The sequence below is a fragment of the Pipistrellus kuhlii genome, unplaced genomic scaffold (assembly GCF_014108245.1).
Source record: "Pipistrellus kuhlii isolate mPipKuh1 unplaced genomic scaffold, mPipKuh1.p scaffold_m20_p_2, whole genome shotgun sequence".
Lineage (NCBI taxonomy): Eukaryota > Metazoa > Chordata > Mammalia > Chiroptera > Vespertilionidae > Pipistrellus > Pipistrellus kuhlii.
In genome coordinates, this window is record NW_023425515.1 from 124,922,802 (window position 1) to 124,946,022 (window position 23,221).

Sequence of the window (23,221 nt, forward strand, 5' to 3'; positions counted from 1 at the left end):
GTCCATATCTCTCTTACTTTGCTACTATTTTAATTTTAGTTATTCTTATGGATTATCTATCAGATTGATATATTATAAATATTTTATACCAGTGTTTGGTTTCTTCTCTGCTTAGTGTTTTTGTGTCCTATGTAAGAAATATTTGCCTACTTCAAGGTCATAAGTATATCCTCCTAAGTTTTCTCTGAATATCTATGACTGTGATATATGATAAATTAATTTTTGTATATTGTATGAATTAGAAGTCAAGATTCTTTTTTATTTTTTCCATGTGGATATACAATTGCACCATATGTTGGAGGCAGGGTGGGGGGGCGGGGAGCAATAAGTCCACTTCCCTTTCCTAACAAAATTAAGAGTACTGTTTTATTATAAACCAAGTAATTCTATTGATGTAAGTTTATTTTTTACTCTTGTGTTCATTTGGTCTATAATTTGTCTAATCTTACTGTGTTAATTACTAAAATCTGGAAGTGTAATGAATTCTCCACCTTTGTTTTTCATCTTCAGAACTTTTTTTAAAATATATTTTTATTGATTTCAAAGAGGAAGGGAGAAGGAGAGAGAGATAGAAACATCCATGATGAGCGAGAATCATGGATCGGCTGCCTCCTGCACACCCCACACTGGGGATGGAGCCTGCAACCCAGGCATGTGCCCTTGACCGAAAATTGAACCCAGGATCTTTCAGTTTCCAGGTTGATGCTCTATTCACTGAGCTTCAGGATATTTTTTACTAATAGATCATTTGCATTTCCATTTAATTTATAATCAGCGTGGCTATATCACATCAATTTTGAATCAGCTTGATTATATCTATAAAATAAACAAAAAACTAAAATTTTGTTTGGAATTACATTTAAACTATAAATCAATTTTTGAAAAATCAACATCTTTACCAATCCAAAAACAAAGTATTCCTCTTAATTCAGATCTTTTTAACTTGGAAAAAAAGTACCATATGTTTAAAATGGAGCTGAAACTTTCCTATCACCTACTGCCATTGTAAAGTCCTAACACAACCCATTACTCGTGTTTACAGTGATGCTGGTGCAAACACATCTACTGCGCTGCCAGTTGTATGAAAAGTACTGTCTACCATATTTTTACTGTAGCTTTTCTGTGTTTAGATATGCTTAGATACACAAATACCATTGTGTTACAGTTAACTACCATATTCAGTATAGTAATTTTTGAAGCCTACAGCAATAAGCTATCCTAAATAATAAAGAGGTATCGATAATATGCAAATTGAACATCACTCCAACACACAAGATGGCCACCCCCATGTGGCCAAAGATGGCCACCACAAGATGGCCAGCAATCAAGGGCAGTTGCAGGCGACCAGGCCTATAAGGGACCAGGCCTGCAGGGGAGGGCAGATGAGGGGAGGACCAGGCCTGCAGAGGAGAGCAGTTGGGGGGAACCAGGCCTGCAGGAGAGGACAGTTATGGGCGACTGGGCCATCAGGGGAGGGCAGTTAGGGATGACCAGGCCTGCAGGGAAGGGCAGTTAGGAGCACTAGGTTTGCAGGGGAGGGCCTTTGGGAAGGAGGACCAAGCCTACAGAGGAGAGCAGTTGCGAAGAACCAGGCCTGGAGGAGAGGGCAGTTGGGGTGACCAGGCCAGAAGGGGAGAGCAGTTAGGGGTGACCAAGCTAGCAGGGGAGGACAGTTAGGAGCAAACAGGCCAGCAGGGAGGGCAGATAGGGGCAATCGGGCTGGCAGGGGAGCAGTAAGGCATCAATCAGGCTAACAAGGGAGTGGTTAGGGAATGGGAAAGGGAATGGCAGGCAGAAGCGGTTAAGTGCAATCAAGCAGGCAGGCAGGCGAGTAGTTGGGAGCCAACAGTCCAGGACTGTGAGAGGGATGTCCCAGATTGGAGAGGCTGAGGTGAGGGATACACCTGCCCTATGTAGGAATTTTGTGCACCGAGCCTCTGGTCTATAATAATAGAAGCATAATGTGCTAATTAGATCAGACAGCCGAACAACCTTCTGGACAACATTCTGAACGACCTTACGGATGAAGCTAGAGCTGCAAGGGCCTAGGAGGCAGCCGGGCTGCTGCCTTGGCCCTTGGAGCCCTTTGCATCAGGCCTCTAGTATATATATATTCTAGATGTGTAGTAAGCTATACTATCTAGGCTTTTGTAATTGCACTCTTTGACATTTGCATAATGACAGAATTGCATTTCTCAGAACATATCCCCATTGGAAAGTGACACACACACACACACACACACACACACACACATATATAAAAACATATATATATATATATATATATATATATATATATATATATATATTGTTTGTTTGTTTGTTTTTGTTTTGTTTTGTTCATGCCCTCTCTAGCATGAGTTGGTCTACAACTGATTTCTCTGTGTCTTTGTAGCACTCAGCAAATATCTGTGGGGAAATAGCTCCCTGATGATCCTGTAGATTCCAGTCTATCCACGCTGACCAACGTGATGTAAAATATTCTATTTTTCCTTTTTATTTTCCTATGACAACCTGTGTCCAGACTCAGCAAATGCTGCCAGGTGAGAAGATGGCTAGCAGTTTTAGCTTCTGTCTCTAAATTTATTTCTTCTAGTTTTATATGCTAGAACTATCTTTTAATGCAATATCTTATAAAATGTGACATTTGTAATCTTTTTTTCTGCTTGTGATGACTTTTTGCTGCTTCCACATCACCCTCAAAAGCAGAAATGTTCATGTCTCTAATGATTGTTTTAAGCCTTAATGTCAGTATTAGACAAGGTAAAAATTTTTCCTGGTAGAACATTGCTGATTTCTACATGCAGCTGAAAGGAAAATAGGGTTCACTTAAAATAAATTCGCTTTATAGCACATGTAGATGAGGTATATCAATTCCATAAGTAATTTGAACAGATTTCTAGGATTCACCCATACTCATTTTCCTTGTTTCCTGGGCAGAGTAAAGCCATATTTCCAAGCCTTTACATAGGGCCATGTGCCTAGTTATATCCAGTGACTGTGAGCACAAATCACGTGTGTCACTTTCAGGAAGAGACATTTAAGGATGAGTAAGATTTCTCTACAGTTTCCTTTACATGCAATCGTGAAGGTCACATGTTTAGAAATGGAACCATTCAGCCTAGTTTGGAGAATTGCTGGACTCAAATCTAGAAACTGTTGTATAGACTACTAAATATTATAGGCGATGATTATCATTATAAAATTACTTCTAAGGAAGGTTAGTGCGCATATCCTTTAATTACATGGTGTGGAGTTTTAGGGATCTTTTTTTTCTTTTTCTTTTTCTTTTCCATTTCACCCTTGAAGCATGTACATAAAAAGGATAGTCATATCAATTCTGAGCTAAGCTATATCATACCTTAAACTTGAATATACCATACAGCATATTAAGAATAGGGACTTTCCAGTCTCAAGAATTAAAGCTATATGTTTAAAGAGGGCAACACATTTTAGCCTTTAGTTTTCCCTTTTCTCATCTATCACACTATTTCCTTCAGCTGAGACCACTACATTCTCAAAGTGATCAGCTCATTCCCTCTCTCCAACCCTCCCTGCCCATGCTAAAACCTACTTGAACCGACTAGAAAAGCTACTATTAAGACCTGTACTGTAAGCTATTATTGCCAAAGTAGCTCAATACTGTATCTTCTTGGATAGTCTGCATTTTAATTTGGAAAATATGTGTCATAATTTTACATGTCAATTTGACTGGGCCACAGTTGCTCAGATAATTTTTTTAATAGTATTCTGAGTGTTTCTATGAAGGTGTTTTTCATGAGATTAACACTTAAATCAATAAACTGAGAAAGCGAATTTCAATTCCTAATGTGGCTGGGCCTCATCCCACCAGTTGAAGACCTGAATAGGACAAAAAGGCTGACTTTCCCCCAAATCAGTGAGAATTCCCCCTGCCTGCCTGCCTGCTGGGATATCGTTTTTTTCCCCTTGCCTTAGAACTCCCAACTTTTCCTGGTCTCAGTTTTTCCTGGTCTCAAACCTCTTATGGTTTGGACTGAAACCACACTATTGGCTCTCCAGCTTGCTGATTGCAAATCTTGGGACTTCTCTCCATCATTGAGATCTATCTACCTATCTCCTGCTGGTTCTGTTTCTCTGGGGAACCTTGACTAACACACCATACCATGACATTCCAATTACAACCTGTATGTGAACACCACACTTTTCAAGACTCTAGAGCACATGTGTTAAACACAAGGCCCGCGGGCCAAATCCGTCCCGCCAGGCCTTGCAATGTGGCCCGCACCGCACTGTCATCACTGCACTTCGCTGCGTTTCCATCACAATGACAGTTTATGACTGTTCAGTAAACCATTCGGTCCGCGATTTAGGCTGGATTTTAGATTTTGGCCCCTTCTCTGATTGAGTTCGACACCCCTACTCTAGAGAGTTGATAGCCATCCCACTCCAACACTTGACTGAAAGAAATTTACAAGCAGAAGCAATGTGGGAGGAAGAAAAGAGTGGGGAAGCCAAGGTACACTAAGAAAGCAAATTATTGAGGGCTTAATATGGTTTATATGTTTACTGACCATAAATAAATAAGTGTTGCTGTAATAGCAGAAAAACTGGAGAGAAATGAGACCAGAAAGAAGGAAAAATTTTTTAAAAAGTGGAGAGAAAAGAGCTGGCCAAGAAAGGCTACAGACAGCAGCAGGAGAGACAGAGAGGAAACAGGATAATGCTGGTGAGCTGCAGGCCTCCTGAGGGGAGAAGGAATTTCAGGGACATCTGGGAAATGGAAAGAAGCGCAACTTGCAACTAACGTAGATAAGATGTTTGGGGTTACTGAAGTCTAATTCACTCTTACATCCACCAGAGGCATAGATGAGGGTTTTTTTGTTTGTTTGTTTGTTTGTTTATTTGTGTGTTTTTTTATTGAACTCATAAGGAAGATATGGAGTCAGTAAGCAAAGATAACCTTCTTGGGTGGACTTTCATTTTGGCATCTATCAGGTGGCATTGTAATTAATACTTCTCCATCCTCTATTACTATGCAACAAGCCAACTAAAATATAGTGATTTAAAGCAATGGTGCTCATAGTTCTGTTGTCAATCTGAGTGATTCTTTCGCTGGACTCATCTGAGATCAATCAGGTGGCTGTCCCCAACTGATGCTCCTGCTGAAGTCCAAGACGGCATGTCGCATGCCTGGGACCCTCCAGGTGGCAAGATATCTCGGCTTTGCCCGTAAAGCCTTTCATCTTCCACTAAGTTAGACTGGCTTTTTCCCAACCCCATGTTCTCAGGGTTTCAGGTGCACAAACCTGCATATGTGGTACTCACCAAGCTTCTGCCTGGTCATGCTTGCCAATGTGCTATTAGCCAGAGCGAGTCACCTGACCAAATCCAGAGTCAATGGGGGAAGGGTCCACATCAGGGCAAGAATACCACATCCACTGCGATGTTAAGAATTTAGAATATCAGTAGCGTTCCCATTATTTAGCATTTGCCTGGAACTCATAATGCAGGATTCACATCGGGCCAGTAATACTCCCTAGAAAGAATGTTAAGCATTTTAGACAGTATTTTGGGTGTTTCAGTGAAATATAGCCAGAGCATTCACATTTGAAATGTATATTACTTTATTATTAATTTTGTAACTTGTATTTCCCCTTTATATTGTAGTTTGAGCATTATGGCGATTTAAAACAATGGTGCGTTGTTCTCAGAACAATGCATAGTAAGTTATATTCATGAATTTTCTCTCAGAATAGTATAAAGACACATTACAGCCCTGATTTGTTGGTCCGCGGTTATAGTGTCAGTCTGTGAGTTCCATTCCTGTTCAAGGGCACATACCTTGGTTGCAGATTTCACCCAGGAGGCAACCAATCCATGAGTCACATAGATGTTTCTCTTTCTCTCTCTTGCCCTCCTCCATCCCTTCCACTCTCTCTAAAAATCAATGGAAAAAAATGTCCTCTCGTGAGGATTGACTACAACCACAAGTTACATTACAAAGCACTTGTTTCAATAAGGCAGCGTTCCAGGTCTGACATTTGTGAAATTAATGATGTGAATGTTTAAGGACAGCCTTCAGTTATTTGCAAACCGTTCTAGCCCAGATGAAGTATATCACTAAACTACATTTTAAATTGTTACTGTTCATTTTGATCTCTGTATTGTGGGAATGTGGGACAGGAAGGGGGTGTCATCCTTGCGTCAGGAAGCAGTGGAAAATCACCCATCGTCCTGTCGGTCTGTGCCTTGCTCAGCCAGACCCAGCTTCTCCAGAACCCGGGCTGCTTCCACCACCCTCCTGGGCACGGCGAATTTGCATAGATTGTTCCAATGGTTAATTTATTATACAACGATATACACTGGACTATTTCCTAGTGTGAGGATGCCATCAGAGTCGGTGCCGGTGCCGTTCCTGGGCCCAGCAGCTGGAGCCTGCGCTCAGCACACAGTAGGAGCACCCTAAACCTTCATAGAGTTCATTGCCACAGTTGACAGAAGCCATCCACTCCTCTGGCGGTGTCGTTATCTCTCTCCAAGCCCACACCCCTGGCCGCAGCGGAGGCGAGCTCCTAGCAGATGGGGAGTCCTGGATGCCAGGTGTGCAGCGCGCCCGGTGCGGCCTGGGGCGCTGAGTTCTTTGGTCCCCGCGCGCCGCCCCTCCCGCCCAGTCCTCACCCCCCACCGCTACTCCCGCCCCAGCTCCGCGCCGTCTCCTCCACCCGCGGTGTCTGGCCGCGCCAGGATCCAGGGAGGGATGGGCTGGGGACCTGGAGGTCAGGTGCCCGCCACGCACCCGCCTCTTCTCTCCTTAGCCCCCAAGTCACCTGGCAGCCGGTGCATTCTCCGCGCCTTCCCACCTCCCTCTCTGCAATAAGCGCCTCTCTTCCTCCCTCTCCGCTCTTCTTATCTGACATTTTGCTTGGCTTCCTCTGCCCACTCTGAAGCGGGTTTTCCTCCCGCAGACGCGCCGCCCCAGCCCGCCCTCGCACACCCTCCAATTGTAGGTCAACCAGCCTGGGGACGTGGGCTTAGGCTTGCTCTGGATCAAGGGCTTTTCCAAAAGCGAAATCAGCCGCGTCCCCCCACTGGGGCTCCCACTGGGATCGCTTCTACCCGGCTGCGGAGTTGGCAGAGGGCGGGATCCTAGGGGGGGGGGGGGGGAGGTTTGCTCGTATCCACGCTGCGGGCTGGGGTCACTGGGACGGTTTCGGGACGCCCCGGGGTGGGGCAGGCAGAAAAGCAGAGACTCACGAATGTTGCGGGGAGGGGGGAGCACTGCGAGCCGAACCCCTCCTTACAGCTTTGCTTCTGAGCCACGCCTGGGGCGCAGCCTCTGTTTACCCGCCATAAGCTCCCTCCTCTCAAACCTGAAACCAGAGTCCGATCCCTGGAGCGCCAGTTGCTCCCCCGAGAGCCCCTGGGATCTTGGGGTGCCTCCCCACCCCACCCTGCCTTCCTCACAGGAGCATGGGGCAAGGGAGGGCACTCAGCACGCTTACCCTATGCAGACCCCGGGGGAGGGGCGCTTGAGGATTTGGGTGCAACCAATTGTCAACCCCCCCCCCACGTGGCTTTTTTTCTGCCATCGACCCACGCACCTCCCCACCCCACCCCACCCCCACTTTGCCCTCCTGGAAAGCCAGACAGCCACACGGGGGAGGGTGCCCAGCCAGGATCCGCATGCAGTCTGGCGGCCGGGGCGTGGGGGCGGGCGCACCGCGCTCAGAGGGCACTCGGGCGGCCAGAACGCGGACTGTGGGCGCCGAGGGGGAGGCGGCCGGGAGGCGGGCAGTTCCGGTCAGTGGTGGAGCCGGGCACCGCAGCCCGGGCTCAGCTGGCTCCGGTGGGGCGTGGGGGATGGAGGGGCCGAGCGCCCGGGGAACGAACCCCGTCAGCCGCGGCCGGTGCAGCTTCCAGGGTCTCAGAGCCGTGCGGCGCGGGGGCGGTATGCACGGGGCTGCGCGTGTGCGCGCCGGCAGCTTCTTCCCCGGCCGGAAAGCCTCCTCCTCGAAAGACGGGTGTGAAAGTGCGGCTGACAAGGGAGCCTGGGACGTGTTTACAGTAGGACAGGCTTTCCTCCAACAAGGAAGCCCGAGTCGATTCCCATTTTTATTTTTTTAAATTTTTTTTAAAATATATTTTATTGATTTTGTACAGAGAGGAAGGGAAAGAGATAGAGAGTTAGAAACATCGATGAGAGAGAGTCATCCATCAGCCGCCTCCCGCACACTCCCCTCTGGGGATACGCCCGCAACCAAGGTACATGCCCTTGACGGGAATCGAACCCGGGTCCTTTCCGTCCCCAAGCCGAAACTCTATCCATTGAGCCAAGCCGGTTTTGGCCCATTTTTATTTTATTTTTTTTCCCCATCCTGGTAACGGGGATCGAAAGGCGAGGTTCGGCCGCCGAGGCGGGACCGGGCTGTGCACCGCTCCTCCGGCCGCGGCCGTTGGGCGCTGGGGCGGGGGAGCGGCCTGCGCCCCGGCCAGGAACCATGTTGGCGGGAGGAGGGGCCTCTGCTGGCCCCGGAGGCGGGCGCGCCGCTCCCCTGCGGGGCTCTCGGGCACCGGGTGCTGCTGGCGGGGAAGCCGCGGTCGCCACCCGCTACGGCAGGATACCGACGCGGTACATGGATCCTCTTCTGGGTGCAGGCGCTCCATCCAAAGGGTGGCTGACCAGGCTTCCCCCAAATCGGGGAGCTTCTGACAAGTGAGCAGGAGGCGGCGATCGGTGGCTCTACACTTTGATTTATAGGGGGAAAAATCATTACGATTCACCGTCACACCCTATTAACCGCTGGTTGTTTAAACTGCTGAAGGAGATAGCGGATTGGGGGGTGATAAGAGTTCGGGAGCGGAGGAAGGGGGGAAAGAAAGAAATCTGTGGATCCCCCCCCCCCCACCACCACCACCACGTTTTCCCAGGTCTCCTCCAGGGCGCAGGGAGGCTCAGCGATGCCACCTGGCGGCGAGTCCTCCCCAAGTGGGGAGCCGGCTGGAGGCAGAGCAAGCCCTGGCTCCCCGCGGGTGTGCCTGGCTTGGGCCTTGGGAAATGGAGCAAAGGCTCCTGTTTATGCTTCCAATCTACGTGACCCACGCAAACACTCGCTTTCTCCTTGTTCTCATCAGAAAATTGAGAGGAAAGGAAAATGAGTTGGCATTGGTATGAAGTGCTATTTAAGCCCATCAGATGCTAGTGGCTGGTTAGGAGGGGAGAGAAAAATGGTAAAAATTTATTAGAAATTCAGGGTTCTTATCTGTTAGTGTATTCTAAGAGTAAAAAGTAAAAATATATCGTGGGTTTTATTTTACTCCAGAATCCTATTTTGATATTTGCAAGTAAGAAACTTCCATCTTATTTTGATTACTCTTTCTCCATGCAACCCACCAAAAGGAAGTCCAGTCCCAGTACAGCTTCATCAACCCAAAAGGATGAAGTGTAAGTGCTGTTTGTCTACTTGATTGAGAAGTCAGTCTGGGATGGAGAGTCCTTTTCCAGAAAATGTGGAACTGAAAAGCCTGGGGGCCATTCAGTTGACAAAGGTCAATGACATCAAATTTCCCAGGGCTGCTTCTATCCTGTCTTCTAAAGTAACAAAGACAGGGTGTGTTTTTTTTTCCCTATATATATTTTTAACCCCCCCCCCCCCCAATTTATATTTGACATGAATATTTTTCAGGTTAGCCCAGCTGTTACAATCATAGTTTCTATAACCAAGGCAAGGCAAATCTGAGCATCCAGATTTGTTAAACTAATTTCCCTTCAGGTCCCACCCTACCCACCTCTATACTATAGGAATATATTAAGCAGTGGGTTAGAATGGGATAGAATCTTATTTCCATTTATACCCCATACTATTTTATGGACGTTTGTGAAGTTTTATGTTGTGCAGGTGTATGAGAGCAGAAGAAATGAATTAGCAGATATCACACTACATCTCACATAGAATTCCATTACTTAATGGAAAATAAATAAGATAAAATATTTCCCTTAATTCAAAATTGGAAATGTCTAACATCATTGCTAATAAAGATAGCCTATTATCCTAAAACAGAAAAAAAATGTTTTTGCAAAATTATCTTTGTTTTCTGTTAATATGACTTAAAGAGCAGCATTATCAAGAATTACTTCATGTACTGCAAAGCCAGCAGAGGGAACACTGAGTACTGGTTTAGTAGGGGCCACCAAATATCTGTATGCGGGGGGGGGGGGGGGGGGGGGGGGGGGGGGGGATGTCAGTAATCGAGAACTGGTTATAAAGCACATGTAATTAAGTAATGAGAACCCAGCAATCTTTCCTCATTATTTATTAGTCAGAGGCCTAACACAGTGCAGGGTGCACACACTTAGGCAGTTGGCCAGAAAGGTTGACTTTAATAAAAGGTTGTTTATCACATGTTTCTTACACTTTAAGACAATTACTAACATAAGAACAAACCTACTTCAGAAGTCTAAGCATTCACATATACTATAGTAATCTTACAAAATTATTGGAAATGACTAATACTAATTAAAATATTAAATAATAACCAAGAGTTCCATTCTAATAACATTTTCCTTTACAACATCTCTGAAATAGGTCTCTGTCCTACAACTGGGGGGTGTCACAGTTTCGTTGGCAGGTTTTCTTCCTGAGTGGTGTGTAACGATGGTGTTTTTAAGCATCTGTTGGATTTGTTACAATATAGAAAATACATTAAACAACAGAAATAGGCCAAGAGCTTTGTTGTTGTTGTTTGTTTGTTTGTTTGTTTTGGGGGGTACATACTTGTAAAAAAAATTCTTTAAATATAAACAAAATTACTATGACTGCTTTGATTAACTTCCACTTTTCACATTCAGTGGTGGAAGCATAAATGGCTTTAGAAATATAAACCATTATATTGATACCCACCTTGACTGAATTTTCACAAAAGAGCTACTCTCAAATCATTTGTTGGTACAAATTCCAAAATAAAGTATTTATTCTTTTTTTTATTTTAGTGTCAGTATTGATTTTACAAAAACAATAGTCCTCTTAGAGCAGCTTTAATGTCAGATTGATAATATTTAGGGGTGTATTTTGACAAATAAATTTAAGTGCATGATAACACACCAACTCTGTTATATGCAGAAAGAGTATCTGTGGATATTTTTTTCTTAAGATCTGTTTCTCCTTCTAAAAGAAAAGCATATGGATATGGATAACTAATAGTCAAAAATTGTTTGCTTTTACCCACAAAAACATTCTTACTTGTGGTTGATCCTTAGAGATCCACTCACATGTCTCCAAAGGGTGTTCTTTCCAGTAAAATTCTAAATCTGACAATCTGGGCCTCTCGCCAGCCTCCATACTTTAAAAGTTTGACAAGATAAATAGAAATTTGCTGCCTAGCACTAGTTTGGTCTGAATCGAAAGCTGACTTAATTATGTTGAGTTGGCCCTCCCCAACCACCCATCACTGGCCTGTAGAAAAACAGTTCACTGTTACAGTGTTAGAAAGGACCCATTTTTACTAGAATTCTAATTTTCACACTTTGGAACAACGGTAATTTCTGTGGCCACATTAACATGTGTCCTGACTAAGTAAAGCACCTTTTCTTTGCCACAGTGCTCGCAGTACTTTCACAAAGTCCCTTTCTTTTAAAATCGTTGAGACCACAGGATTGCCACTATTGTCCTTGGATGGTTCACATCCATGATCTGTGATTGTTTTTTCACATCAGTGGCCATCTTTTAGTCTCTTGAACAATAGGCCGCTTCTATGTGGAGGAGTATCTCGAGCATTTGAATTATCAAGGGAAGGATAATAGCATTCACTGAGGGCTTACTATACATCAAACTCATTGAACCCTCACACCAACCCTATATAAAGCAGCTCCTAGTGTTCCAGTATCAGATGAGGGAAACAGACCTGGTCACATCCCCAGGGTTACAAAACCAGTAAGAGGGACCAACAGCCAGGTCTGATACTAATCCAGAGGCTCCATTCTCTTCCGCTACCAGTTACCACCTTCTTCTATGGTTTCTCTTTGCCCTGGCCTTTCAGTTCCATTTGATTCAAAAAACAAATACATAGGAGTATACAAGAAAAAATATATGTAGGAGGGTTTGGGGGGGAGGACAGGGAGTGATGTAATGTTTAATTTTGAGAATGTGGAAACAAATATTTAGAAAGCACAATAGATTCCCATCCTATACTCGCCATTATCACCCTATCACTCTATAGAAATTCTCCCATTGAATTAATTATAGCACACTGCCTGGTGTTTTCCAAGGGAAAGCTCTTCTGTTTGGGCTATCCAGGATTTATAGGTGTTTAAATCATTAAATCGCCCCTGTTTGGTTAAGAGAGCAAGTAATTAATGCAGAAATTCCTCTTTTTTGCCGTCCACAAACAGCACAAAAATCACTCTGAGGGGATTTACACAATACGTCAGCATCTGTGCTGTACCTAGCGTTAAAGTAATTGTGATGACAGGTGTCTAGGTACCACTTTCTTAATGGTTTTCAATATCCATTGATTTACTGTTGTAGCTTTCCCTCCCCTTTTACATCGTTGGCTTTATGAAGGGGCCTAGGAGCAGATTTTGCACTACAGACTGATTCTTTATTCCAACAGTGAAAAGAACTAATAAAAATAATCACTTGGCTTTTAAGCAGAAAGCTTCCATTTACAGTGTTTCACCCTTACCCCCCTCACCCCACTCCCAGCCCCTTGTTATCTAACATAATGGTTAGAATACATTTGTCTCTCCCTTTAATAATTTCATGCATTAACATCCTCTTCACACACACACACACACACACACACACCCGCACGCGCGCACTCGCGCGCGCACATACACACACACACACACTCACAGCAAAAGGAAAAAAGAGGCAGCAGAAATCTCAGCTGTACTTCTAGCCCTTTTAAAAAGTTTGCTCTGTAAATTGGAATGAGGTCAGATTTGGAGCTTCTCATTGCACGCGGAGATTATTATTGCAAAGGGTTCTAAGCCAATGAGAAGCCCGGGGGAGGGGCTTGGCACGAGGAAGCGTTGGTTACAGCGGCTGATTGGCCGGGGCCAAGACTGTGAAAGGATAAAGAGGCGCGAGGCGGAATTGGGGTCTGCTCTAAGCTGCAGCAAGAGAAACGGTGTGTGAGGGGAAGAGGCCGCGTTCGCTCCGGGGTCTCTGGTTCTTGCACGCTCTTTAAGAGTCTGCACTGGAGGAACTCTACCACTACCAGCTCCCTTCCTGCAGAAGGGAGGGGAAAACATACATTTATTCATGCCAGTCTGTTGCATGAAGGCTTTTTGGCTTCCTACCTTGCAACAAAATAATTACACAAACTCCTTAGTGCCGATTCCGCCCACAGAGTATTGGAGCCAGTCTCTTTTTTGCTTTGCATTGTGAGAGAGGCACTAAGTGATACAGACGATGTCGCTTTCCTGAGCTCCCGAGAGCGCTAAGTGAACTGGAATCAACTGCTTCAGGGGAAGGAGGAGAGAGGAGGGGGAAAAAAAGGACTTGCCTGGGAGGCGGCGAGAAACTTGCATTGGAAGCTTCAGCAACCAGCGTTCAAGAAACTCCTCTCCACTTTAGCACGGTCTCCAGACTCGGAGCCAAGAGACAGAGCAAACTGCGGCGTGGTGAGAGAGAGCGAGAGGGAGGGAGAGGCTCACCAGCCTGGGAACTATAACTCCTCTCTGCAAGAGGCGCAGGACTCCTTCCCCTCCGCTTTTGGAGACTTTGCTCTCGCCCGCCGCCACCTCCGCCCGCCCCGGCCGGGAGCGGAGGGGCCCGCTCGGCCGCCGCGGGCGTCCTCCCGCTCGGCGTGCGCTCGGCCGGGAGGGCCCGGCGATCGTGCCGCCGCCGCCGCCGCGAGGCTGTGAGCGCGCGTGGGCGCCCGCCGCGCCGGGGCCATGGTGCAGCAAACCAACAACGCCGAGAACACGGAAGCGCTGCTGGCTGGCGAGAGCTCGGACTCGGGCGCCGGCCTGGAGCTGGGCATCGCCTCGTCCCCGACGCCCGGCTCCACCGCCTCCACGGGCGGCAAGGCCGACGACCCGAGCTGGTGCAAGACGCCCAGCGGGCACATCAAGCGGCCCATGAACGCCTTCATGGTGTGGTCGCAGATCGAGCGGCGCAAGATCATGGAGCAGTCGCCCGACATGCACAACGCCGAGATCTCCAAGCGGCTGGGCAAGCGCTGGAAGCTGCTCAAAGACACCGACAAGATCCCTTTCATCCGGGAGGCGGAGCGGCTGCGCCTCAAGCACATGGCTGACTACCCCGACTACAAGTACCGGCCCAGGAAGAAGGTGAAGTCCGGCAACAACGCGGGCGCCGGCTCCTCGGCCGCCGCCGCCGCCTCCAAGCCGGGGGAGAAGGGCGACAAGGTCGGTGGCAGCGGCGGGGGCGGCCACGGGGGCGGCGGCGGCGGGAGCGGCGGCGGCGGCGCGGGGGGCGGAGGCGGCGGCGCGAGCGGCGGCGGCGGCGCCAACTCCAAACCGGCGCAGAAGAAGAGCTGCGGCTCCAAGGCGGCGGGCGGCGGGGGCGGCAAGCCGCACGCCAAGCTCATCCTCACGGGCGGCGGCGGCGGCGGCGGGAAGGCGGCGGCCGCCTCGTCCTTCGCGGCGGCGGAGCAGGCGGGGGCCGCCGCCCTGCTGCCCCTGGGCGCCGCGGCCGCCGACCACCACGCGCTGTACAAGGCGCGGACTCCCGGCGCCGCGGCCTGTGCGGCGGGCTCGGCCCCCGCCTCGCTGGCCGCCGCCGCGGCGGGCAAGCCCCCGGCCGAGAAGAAGGTGAAGCGGGTCTACCTGTTCGGCGGCCTGAGCGCGGCGGCGGCGGCGGGGTCGCCCGCGGGCGTGGGCGCGGCGGCCGCCGCCGACCCCAGCGACCCCCTGGGCCTGTACGAGGAGGGCGGCCCGGGCTGCGCGCCCGACGGCCCGAGCCTCAGCGGCCGCAGCAGCGCCGCCTCGTCGCCCGCCGCCGGCCGCTCGCCCGCCGACCACCGCGGCTACGCCAGCCTGCGCGCCGCCTCGCCCGCGCCGTCCAGCGCGCCCTCGCACGCGTCCTCGTCCGCCTCGTCCTCCTCCCACTCGTCCTCGGCCTCCTCCTCCGCCGGCTCCTCGGCCTCCGACGACGAGTTCGAGGACGACCTGCTCGACCTGAACCCCAGCTCAAACTTTGAGAGCATGTCCCTGGGCAGCTTCAGCTCGTCGTCGGCGCTCGACCGGGACCTGGACTTCGCCCTGGAGCCCGGCTCGGGCTCGCACTTCGAGTTTCCGGACTACTGCACGCCCGAGGTCAGCGAGATGATCTCGGGGGACTGGCTCGAGTCCAGCATCTCCAACCTGGTCTTCACCTACTAGCGGCGGCGCGCGCCGGAGAGGTGGGCCGGGGCGACCGAGGGAGGAGGAGAGGAAAGAAAAAAAAAAAAAAGGTGGACAGAGAGAGAGAGAAAGTTAGGAAGAGAAAAAGGGGACGGGAAACAAGAAAAAAAGGAAAAGAAAAAGAAAAAAAAAGAGTGATGAGCGCGGCCGTTTTGCCCGCCTCGGGGTCGCCGCAGAGGAGCGCGCGGCGGCGGCGGGGACCCGCGCTCCCATCCCCCACCCTCCGGGGACGCGGGGGAGCGGAGGAGACGGGCGACCCTTTGTTGTTGTTGTTGATGTTGTGATGGCAAAAAAGAAAAGAAAAGAAAAAAAAAAAGCTCCTTTGAATGTCCTCCCCTTGGCGTGAAGAGACCCCCCCCCCTCAGCCCCATCCCCATCCCCCACCCCGGCGCTTCCGGACTGGTCTGTCTGCACCGCAGCGCGAAGCCGAGTTGGGAATGTTTTGGAGACTGAAGGAATCTCGCCCTCCTCTCTCTCTTCGCCCCCTTAGTGATTTTATTTTTTTTGTCGTTTTGTGTTTCTTGGTCAGGAGAGGAGTTGAGGGGGCCGTCAAGGGGGCAGGGGGGGGGCGGTAAAAATCTCCAGCGCGCGCCCCTGGGGACTTTGTCCTTTGCGCCCCGCGCGCCCCCCTCCGCCTCCCCCACTTTTCCTGCAGAAGACGAGGCGCGGGGAGGCGAGCTTGACCGACGGCAGATGTTGGGGGGCCGCGCTGGGTCCAGAGCCCGGAGGACTGAGACTGCAGGCTGGCCCAAGCCCGTCTTTTTTTCCTCTTTTTTAACCCCCCGCCCCCCCGCAACCCAGCCCCTGCAGCCGGAGGAGCGGTGGAGTGACCGGCGCTCGCAAGGGAGCCGAGGACCTGGTTGGAAGAAGCAGGGGCGGGGGCGACGAGGACCAGAACTGGAAAAGGGGGGGGCGAATCACGAACTGAGACGGATTTGGATTTGCACGTTGGGGAGAAGGTGGCGGCGGCGGCTCCGGGGGGCCCCCCCGCCCCCCACCTTCCACGTGGATGAAATCAGCTTAGGGGGGGACCTCCCGCGCCGCGCGGGGGGAGAGGCGGCTGTTGGGTGCGGGCCCGGGCCGTGGCGGGCCAGTGGTTTCTGGGGGGAAAAAGAGGTTTTTTTCTTCTCTTAATTGGAATCGTGATGGTGTTGGATTATTTCACTGGTGGGGTTACTATAGCATGTTCTCCTGTCTATCTTTTTGAAGATTTTCTGTATGAGACTGTTGAGCAGTTTTTGAGATAGTGTAGGATAATATAAAAAAGCAGATAGATGGCGCTCTGTTTGATTCCTACGACAAAAAAATTATCACCAGCTTTTTTTCATTCTTAACTGTTTAAAGGATTCAAACGCAACTCAAATCTGTGCTGGACTTTTAAAGAAAAACAATTCAGGACCAAATTTTTTCTCAGTGTGTATGTGTTTATTCCTTCTAGGTGTAAATGAGAAGACGTGTTCTTTTTCCCTCACCGATGCTCCATCCTCGTACTTCTTTTTTCTTGTAAATGTAATCAGATGCCATTTTATATGTGGACGTATTTATACTGGCCAAACATTTTTTTTCTTATTTTTGTCCTTTATTTTTCTTTCTTATTTTACTTATTCCTTTTTCTATTTTTTTCTTTCGTTCTTTCTTTTTTTCCTTTTTTCTTCTTTTTTTTTTTTTTTTTTTTTTTTTTGTAGTTGTTGTTACCCACGCCATTTTACGTCTCCTTCACTGAAGGGCTAGAGTTTTAACTTTTAATTTTTTATATTTAAATGTAGACTTTTGACACTTTTAAAAAACAAAAAAAGACAAGAGAGATGAAAACGTTTGATTATTTTCTCAGTGTATTTTTGTAAAAAATATATAAAGGGGGTGTTAATCGGTGTAAATCGCTGTTTGGATTTCCTGATTTTATAATAAGGCGGCTGGTTAATATCTCACAGTTTTAAAAAAATCAGCCCCTAATTTCTCCATGTTTACACTTCAATCTGCAGGCTTCTTAAAGTGACAGTATCCCTTAACCTGCCACCAGTATTCACCCTTCCACCCCAGTCTTATGAAAAGGGGAGGAGAATTAGCCAAACACTGTATGCTTTTAAGAAAAACACATTTTTTAAACAAGATACTGTTCTGTGCAAAGGCTTTAAAACTGGTGCATTTACAGCAAAAAGGGATCCTGTAGCTTTAATTTGTAAACCACATCTTTTTTGCACTTTTTTTATAAGCAAAAACGTGCCGTTTAAACCACTGGATCTATCTAAATGCCGATTTGAGTTCGCGACACTATGTACTGCGTTTTTCATTCTTGTATTTGACTATTTAATCCTTTCTACTTGTCGCTAAATATAATTGTTTTAGTCTTATGGCATGATGATAGCATATGTGTTCAGGTTTATAGCTGTTGTGTTTAAAGATTGAAAAAAAGTGGAAAACATCTTTGTACATTTAAGTCTGTATTATAATAAGCAAAAAGATTGTGTGTATGTATGTTTAATATAACATGACAGGCACTAGGACGTCTGCCTTTGAAGGCAGTTCCGTTAAGGGTTTTTGTTTTTAAACTTTTTTTTTTTTTTGCCATCCATCCTGTGCAATATGCCGTGTAGAATATTTGTCTTAAAATTTAAGGCCACAAAAAACAATGTTTGGGGGGAAAGAAAAGAAAAATCATGCCAGCTAATCATGTCAAGTTCACTGCCTGTCAGATTGTTGATATATACCTTCTGTAAATAACTTTTTTTGAGAAGGAAATAAAATCAGCTGGAACTGAACCCTAAATCTTGACTTTTGTCATTCTTATGCCTGAAGCCTAAGATTAGGAGTGCCCTACAGTGTGTGGAAGCTTCACCATCTGCCTTAGCGTGGAAACCAGTGAGCTCTCAGAGAGAGGAGACTATTAAATGCCATCTTGCTGAGGAATAAATATTTAGTTCCTCTCGGCCGAATGTGGCAGGCCTTGACCCTGAAATGATGGCATCGGCTGAATATGTGTCAACTCTTCTACACGCTTTCTAGGAATTTTCTGAGTTTACCACATTTTTTAAAGTCGCCCTTTGTCTTGAAATTTTTAAAGGGGTGGGGGGAGGGGCAACGTGGACAATTCTTTGAAGATAAAGCTGGCTGGCTGATCTTTTCTTTAACTTCTATATTCCTAAAGCTGCTTTCTCCTTGACTTGCCCATGGTCACCACTTAGCAGGGCTAGAATTATTTGCCACAGATTTAGAACAAATAAGCCTGTTAAATTAGAGGAGAAAGCTATTACCAATTAAGAAATGTGAAAGTTGAATAATTTATTTTTTCCTCAAAAGCAGGAAGGATCTTGTGGTGCTAAAGTCTCCATTTTTGTGCCATGCCCAACATGGTTATTAATGTAGGTGAAATGCAACAATAAGGATGACCCAGGAGAAGCTGGCTCCCTGAGGGCAAGGAGGAGAGCTCTCCCCCTCCGAATCTGTGCAGCACACACTGAGCTAGTGGAGATTTACACTTCTTAGAAGCCTCAGGCCCACCAGTATTATTGAGATATGCATGCCTTGGATTTCCTGAGGCTCATTAGTATTTGGTTTGGAACCTGCAACTTACTAAGTAGCACTATTATTTATTTTGGGGGTTAACAATTGCCATTCACAAAACCCCTTTTCATTTTCCAAATGCTTGTTAATTAAAAACGTGTGCTTTATATTTCTTATAATTTTTCAGCACTGGAGAGGAGGGGTTAAAAAGGAGTCTTTGGAAATAAGCCTTTAGTCATCCGGGACTGTGTATAGGTAAGGGAGTGTGTATCCTGGCTGCCCAGCTAGAAGACATTTTTGGAGCATGTGGTCCAAAATAAGCAATTGGTTTTTTTGGGTTTTTTTTTTTTTCAAAGAAAAGCAATAATAACCCCCTCCAAAATAATAGAATTGTCATGGTTCAATATAATTTCACCTTTTAAAGATCATTACAGCTACTAGTTTCCAAATTTTTCTTTTGCCTATTTGCTAATATATTTCGTTTTAATTGTATTTGTGTTCTGCAATTGTAGTATCTTGCTGTTTTTCAAAGACCTTAAAACAACATGGTGTCTTAAATCTCTTCAAAGATCTTTGCAAAAGGAGAAAGAACTCTTCTATAAAGTGCTTCAATTTAATTTTGTTCATTGTACTGATAGTAAGATTGTTTAGCTTTTTCAGATCTAGGTATAAAAACCTTGACATAAATTAAGCCTATATGAAGTATATTTTATTTTGTAAGGTTCTCTTGCAAGAACTATGTTTGTTTTTTCCCATTGACTTTCCATGTAAGGGTGGATGCTTTAAATATTTTCTTTAATGATTTTGATAATGTTGCTTTAAAAATAAATGCTTAAATGTGCGTGTCTGTCCTAGGAGGTGACAGAGTAAATGTAAGAAACATTTTTGTACTTTTCTTCCTCTGAATCAATTTTCATTCTTAAGTGATACTCACGTGTTAGGTGGTACAAGGCATAATAAACCTGAGAAACCAAACAGTTTAGTATGACTTTTTCTTTCAGGTAATTTGGATCAATAGAAAAGAACAAATTTGAGATTATCTTAAGAATATCAACCCGTTTTCCCTTTAAGGACATTGCTTCTGGCCCTGGGCACCGTCAGAAATGCGAGTCAGTAATAGTTGCTTACGCAAGGTTTGTCAATTCCTAATTGAATATCTTTAAGTGCCAAGCAAAAAAATAGAGCATGTAAGCGGATGTGGAGGGCTTCCTTGATTTGTGCTCCCTGTGGGGGTGGGGTACTAGAGGCCTGAAAGGGTTCTGAAGAAAATGAGAAAGCAAGGGGCTGGGAAGTGGACATCAACATTTGTGAGTACTGTATTTCCTGTGTTTATAGAGTGCTCATGAATTAGAAAACACAGTTTGGGTAATGCTATGGGTCAGAATGTTTAATCATAAATTTAAAATAATTTAAGGCTCCCAAGGAGGCATTTGGAAAGATCTAGATTTTTTTAAAAAATAAATAAAATTAAGAATCTGCTAGGAATTCAAATCTATTTTATCCATTTGGACGACTTAAGGTGAATGTTGTTATTCATGGTTTTTCTGTGGTGGCATTAACAGTAGGCCCTTTTTTTCTCCTTTAAGGCCTACACAATACTTTCCGAACCCATATTAATGTTTGTTGACCCCTACCCCTCTAATTCACTCTGAAAAATTATCTCCATATACATTTCTGGATCTCTACTCTGGCTATCATTTGAAAGCTAAAGTGGAGAGGTTCTGGGCGGGGAGAGAAGCATCTCCAGGCATCTGGATAGAGTCAGACTGCTAAAAATCTACTAAATTCCCCTTTGCACAAAATTCACATGCTGCCTGCCATTTAAAGCCCTGCACACAGCTCTCCAAATTCTAATATAGCCAAGCTGGTCTCTCTCATGAGACTAGAATTGTTAAGAGGACAGGAACTACGCCTTAAATATCTTATTTCCCCAAATTTGCCTTGCATATAATGAATGTTCAGTTCTTATTTGTTGACTTTATTGTTTCAAAGGCACCTTAAGAGCTTCCAAAATAACTTTTGCATATTATGCTGCCTGTGTTATCTTAGCTGTGGTATTATCTTTCCTAGTTGGAAAGTGTCTCCTAGGCCATCTAGCTGTGAAGGAAGTTGGTAAAATTTCTTAGCCTCTTTAAGCCTCCGTGTTCTAAAATGTTAAATGGAAAGAATGCTTTCTAACATGTAAAGCTGTAGTGAGACTCACATATGGAGAATACCTGGCCTACTGTATGGGCTCTTGAAATTCTGGTTCCTTACCTCACAGATTGTTGCAAAAAGGTAATACACGTGTACAAGCCTGGCAGAGTGGAAGCAACATAGAAGCTACTCAGTTCTGAACAATAAGTCCCTGGAATCTGTGGCTCCCAGTCTGGAACGTGAGCTCTTGCATCGGTTACCTAGAGATTCTTGTTAGCAGCAAAGATTATAAAGACTCAGACTCTGGGGGCGGGGCCCTAAAAAGCTCTTCCCCATGTATTTCCAATGCTCGCTGAAGGGAGAGAATCACTGCCCACTGCCGCTGCCCAGTTCAGTCACTGCTCTGAGGTCACAAGGTCAGACATGAGAGAAAAGGCACTGGGGCCCATTCTGTTGAGCCCTAGTAGGGATTTGCAAAAATAGATGTCTTCACTTCCCAAAGAGAGACTGATTTAAGCAAAGCCTTAGGCCCATAGGCCAGGATTGCCAGTCCTCACTTCCGTCAGCCCTCCCACTTCCTATCAATTTCCCAAGGATCCCCTTATGTATAAGTGATTATAACTTGGTTGAAATGTGCAAATATACATATACATATGTATTCTAATATAAGAGGTGGACTCAGGCACTAGTTTTGGAAGTGAGTGGAACCTCTGCTTGTTCAAGAGTCAGAGATCCCAGCACATGAGAAAATTTGAAATTAATCAGAGGAGCACATTCAGTCTTTCTAGGGAGGGCTACCACCTACCCATTGCATCCTAATGAGAGTGGCCGTTAGCTACAGTTAACTTGAAGGGTTTTATGGTTTCCTGCATGTGTTGTTTTCCTTCTCGATGTTAAAAAGAAGAAGAAGAAAAAGGCTCATATCACCAAACGGCATTTCCCAGGAGGCTGTTTGACCAGGCTGCTGCGTTTTGGTTTGTGTCTTAGTTAGCAATGCACCTCCGTGTGTGTGTGTCAGTGGGTACAGGTGATGATAAATTTAGCCCATTTTATTTTCTTCTGACAGTTTCAATTCAGAGCAATTGGTTTATGGAGACCTGCCAAACAAGCCAGGCCTGAGTCAAGTCAGGGCAAGAAGCTGCATGTAGGGCCTTCTTGTACCCTGCAGACCTTTTTATTTAAAGACAAAGTTGCAACTCATTTGTGCACTAGTACACAAACTTGCTTTGCATCACACAAAAGACATTCAAATGATATTCCATTTGAGGGTTGGGTTCGTGTGTGTGTGTGTGTGTGTGTGTGTGTGTGTGTGTGTGTGTGTTTACCTTTAAGAGGAGAAACAAACGAAGTATCATCATTTACTTAGCCTATTGGTTCCTTAGATTTTTCCCCACAAATATGTAATTAAACATATAATAAATGTGCAATTTCCTGACACAACAGGCAGTTGAAAGGCAGTAGGCAAAGGACAAGACTTTATCTTTGGATGGCTCTCTGGGCAGTGAATGCCCAGCAGTATCGTGTGATGATTGGCTGAAGGGTATGGTGCGTGTAGCTGCTTTTAGAAGAGCTGAGCTGCCAGGCCTCGATTAACGACCAATTAGCTCCCCTTGTATGGGCGGTTAATTGTCACTTTCTTACCTAACCTCCCCATCCCCAAACACCTAAAACCTGTGAAAACAGTCTCTTCTGGAATGCCTGACCTTCGGTCTCAGCCTCTGCTTTTTCCTTCCCCTTTCCCACACTCTCAGTGTGGGCCTTTTATCTCTCTTGTTTGCCAATCCCTGGAGACTTTGAATAATTTATCTGAAGTTCCTGGGATCCTGTGGGATTGTAGTCTCCAAACACATTATACTTTGTTCCAACACTTGGCAGAAGTAGGCCCAGAGCCTGTTTTTGAAAGAGGGGTGTAGGTACATTTGGGAATTTGCTAACAGTTTTTATTTAATTTTTGGGTGAGCACCCAAAGAATCCAAAAGTTGGAACAGAAACAAGACAAAACAAAACAACCCTGGAGGGAGGGGGGAGGGGGAGGGGGTGGGGAAAAGGTGTTGCCAAGGGGGAAAAGTGCTTTGCATTTCTCAAATAGTGTCGCCCAGGACCTTTTCCCAAATCGTGCCTTTCAAGATTATTACTACCATAGGTGTTCTGTGTACAAGTATCTTGCTCAAGTAAATTAAAGAAATGCTGGCCAAGAAGATTTTCCATTTTTATTGTAATAATGCATTTTCCTAT

General features: G+C 46.3%; 1 protein-coding gene and 1 long non-coding RNA gene across 2 annotated transcripts; one reads left to right on the plus strand and one right to left on the minus strand.

The window, feature by feature from the left end:
- Window positions 1-3,293: 3,293 nt before the first annotated feature.
- Window positions 3,294-7,950, minus strand: LOC123652686. The gene is made up of 2 exons (XR_006742146.1): window positions 4,403-7,950; window positions 3,294-4,192 (listed from the first exon to the last, which is right to left on the minus strand). It is a non-coding gene; the product is annotated as an uncharacterized LOC123652686 (long non-coding RNA).
- Window positions 7,951-12,996: 5,046 nt separating this feature from the next.
- SOX4 (SRY-box transcription factor 4) lies at window positions 12,997-18,115 on the plus strand. Its single transcript, XM_036445304.2, has one exon. The coding sequence runs from the start codon at window positions 13,877-13,879 to the stop codon at window positions 15,326-15,328; it is 1,452 nt and encodes a 483-aa protein (XP_036301197.1). The 5' UTR covers window positions 12,997-13,876; the 3' UTR covers window positions 15,329-18,115.
- The last annotated feature ends 5,106 nt before the right edge of the window (window positions 18,116-23,221 follow it).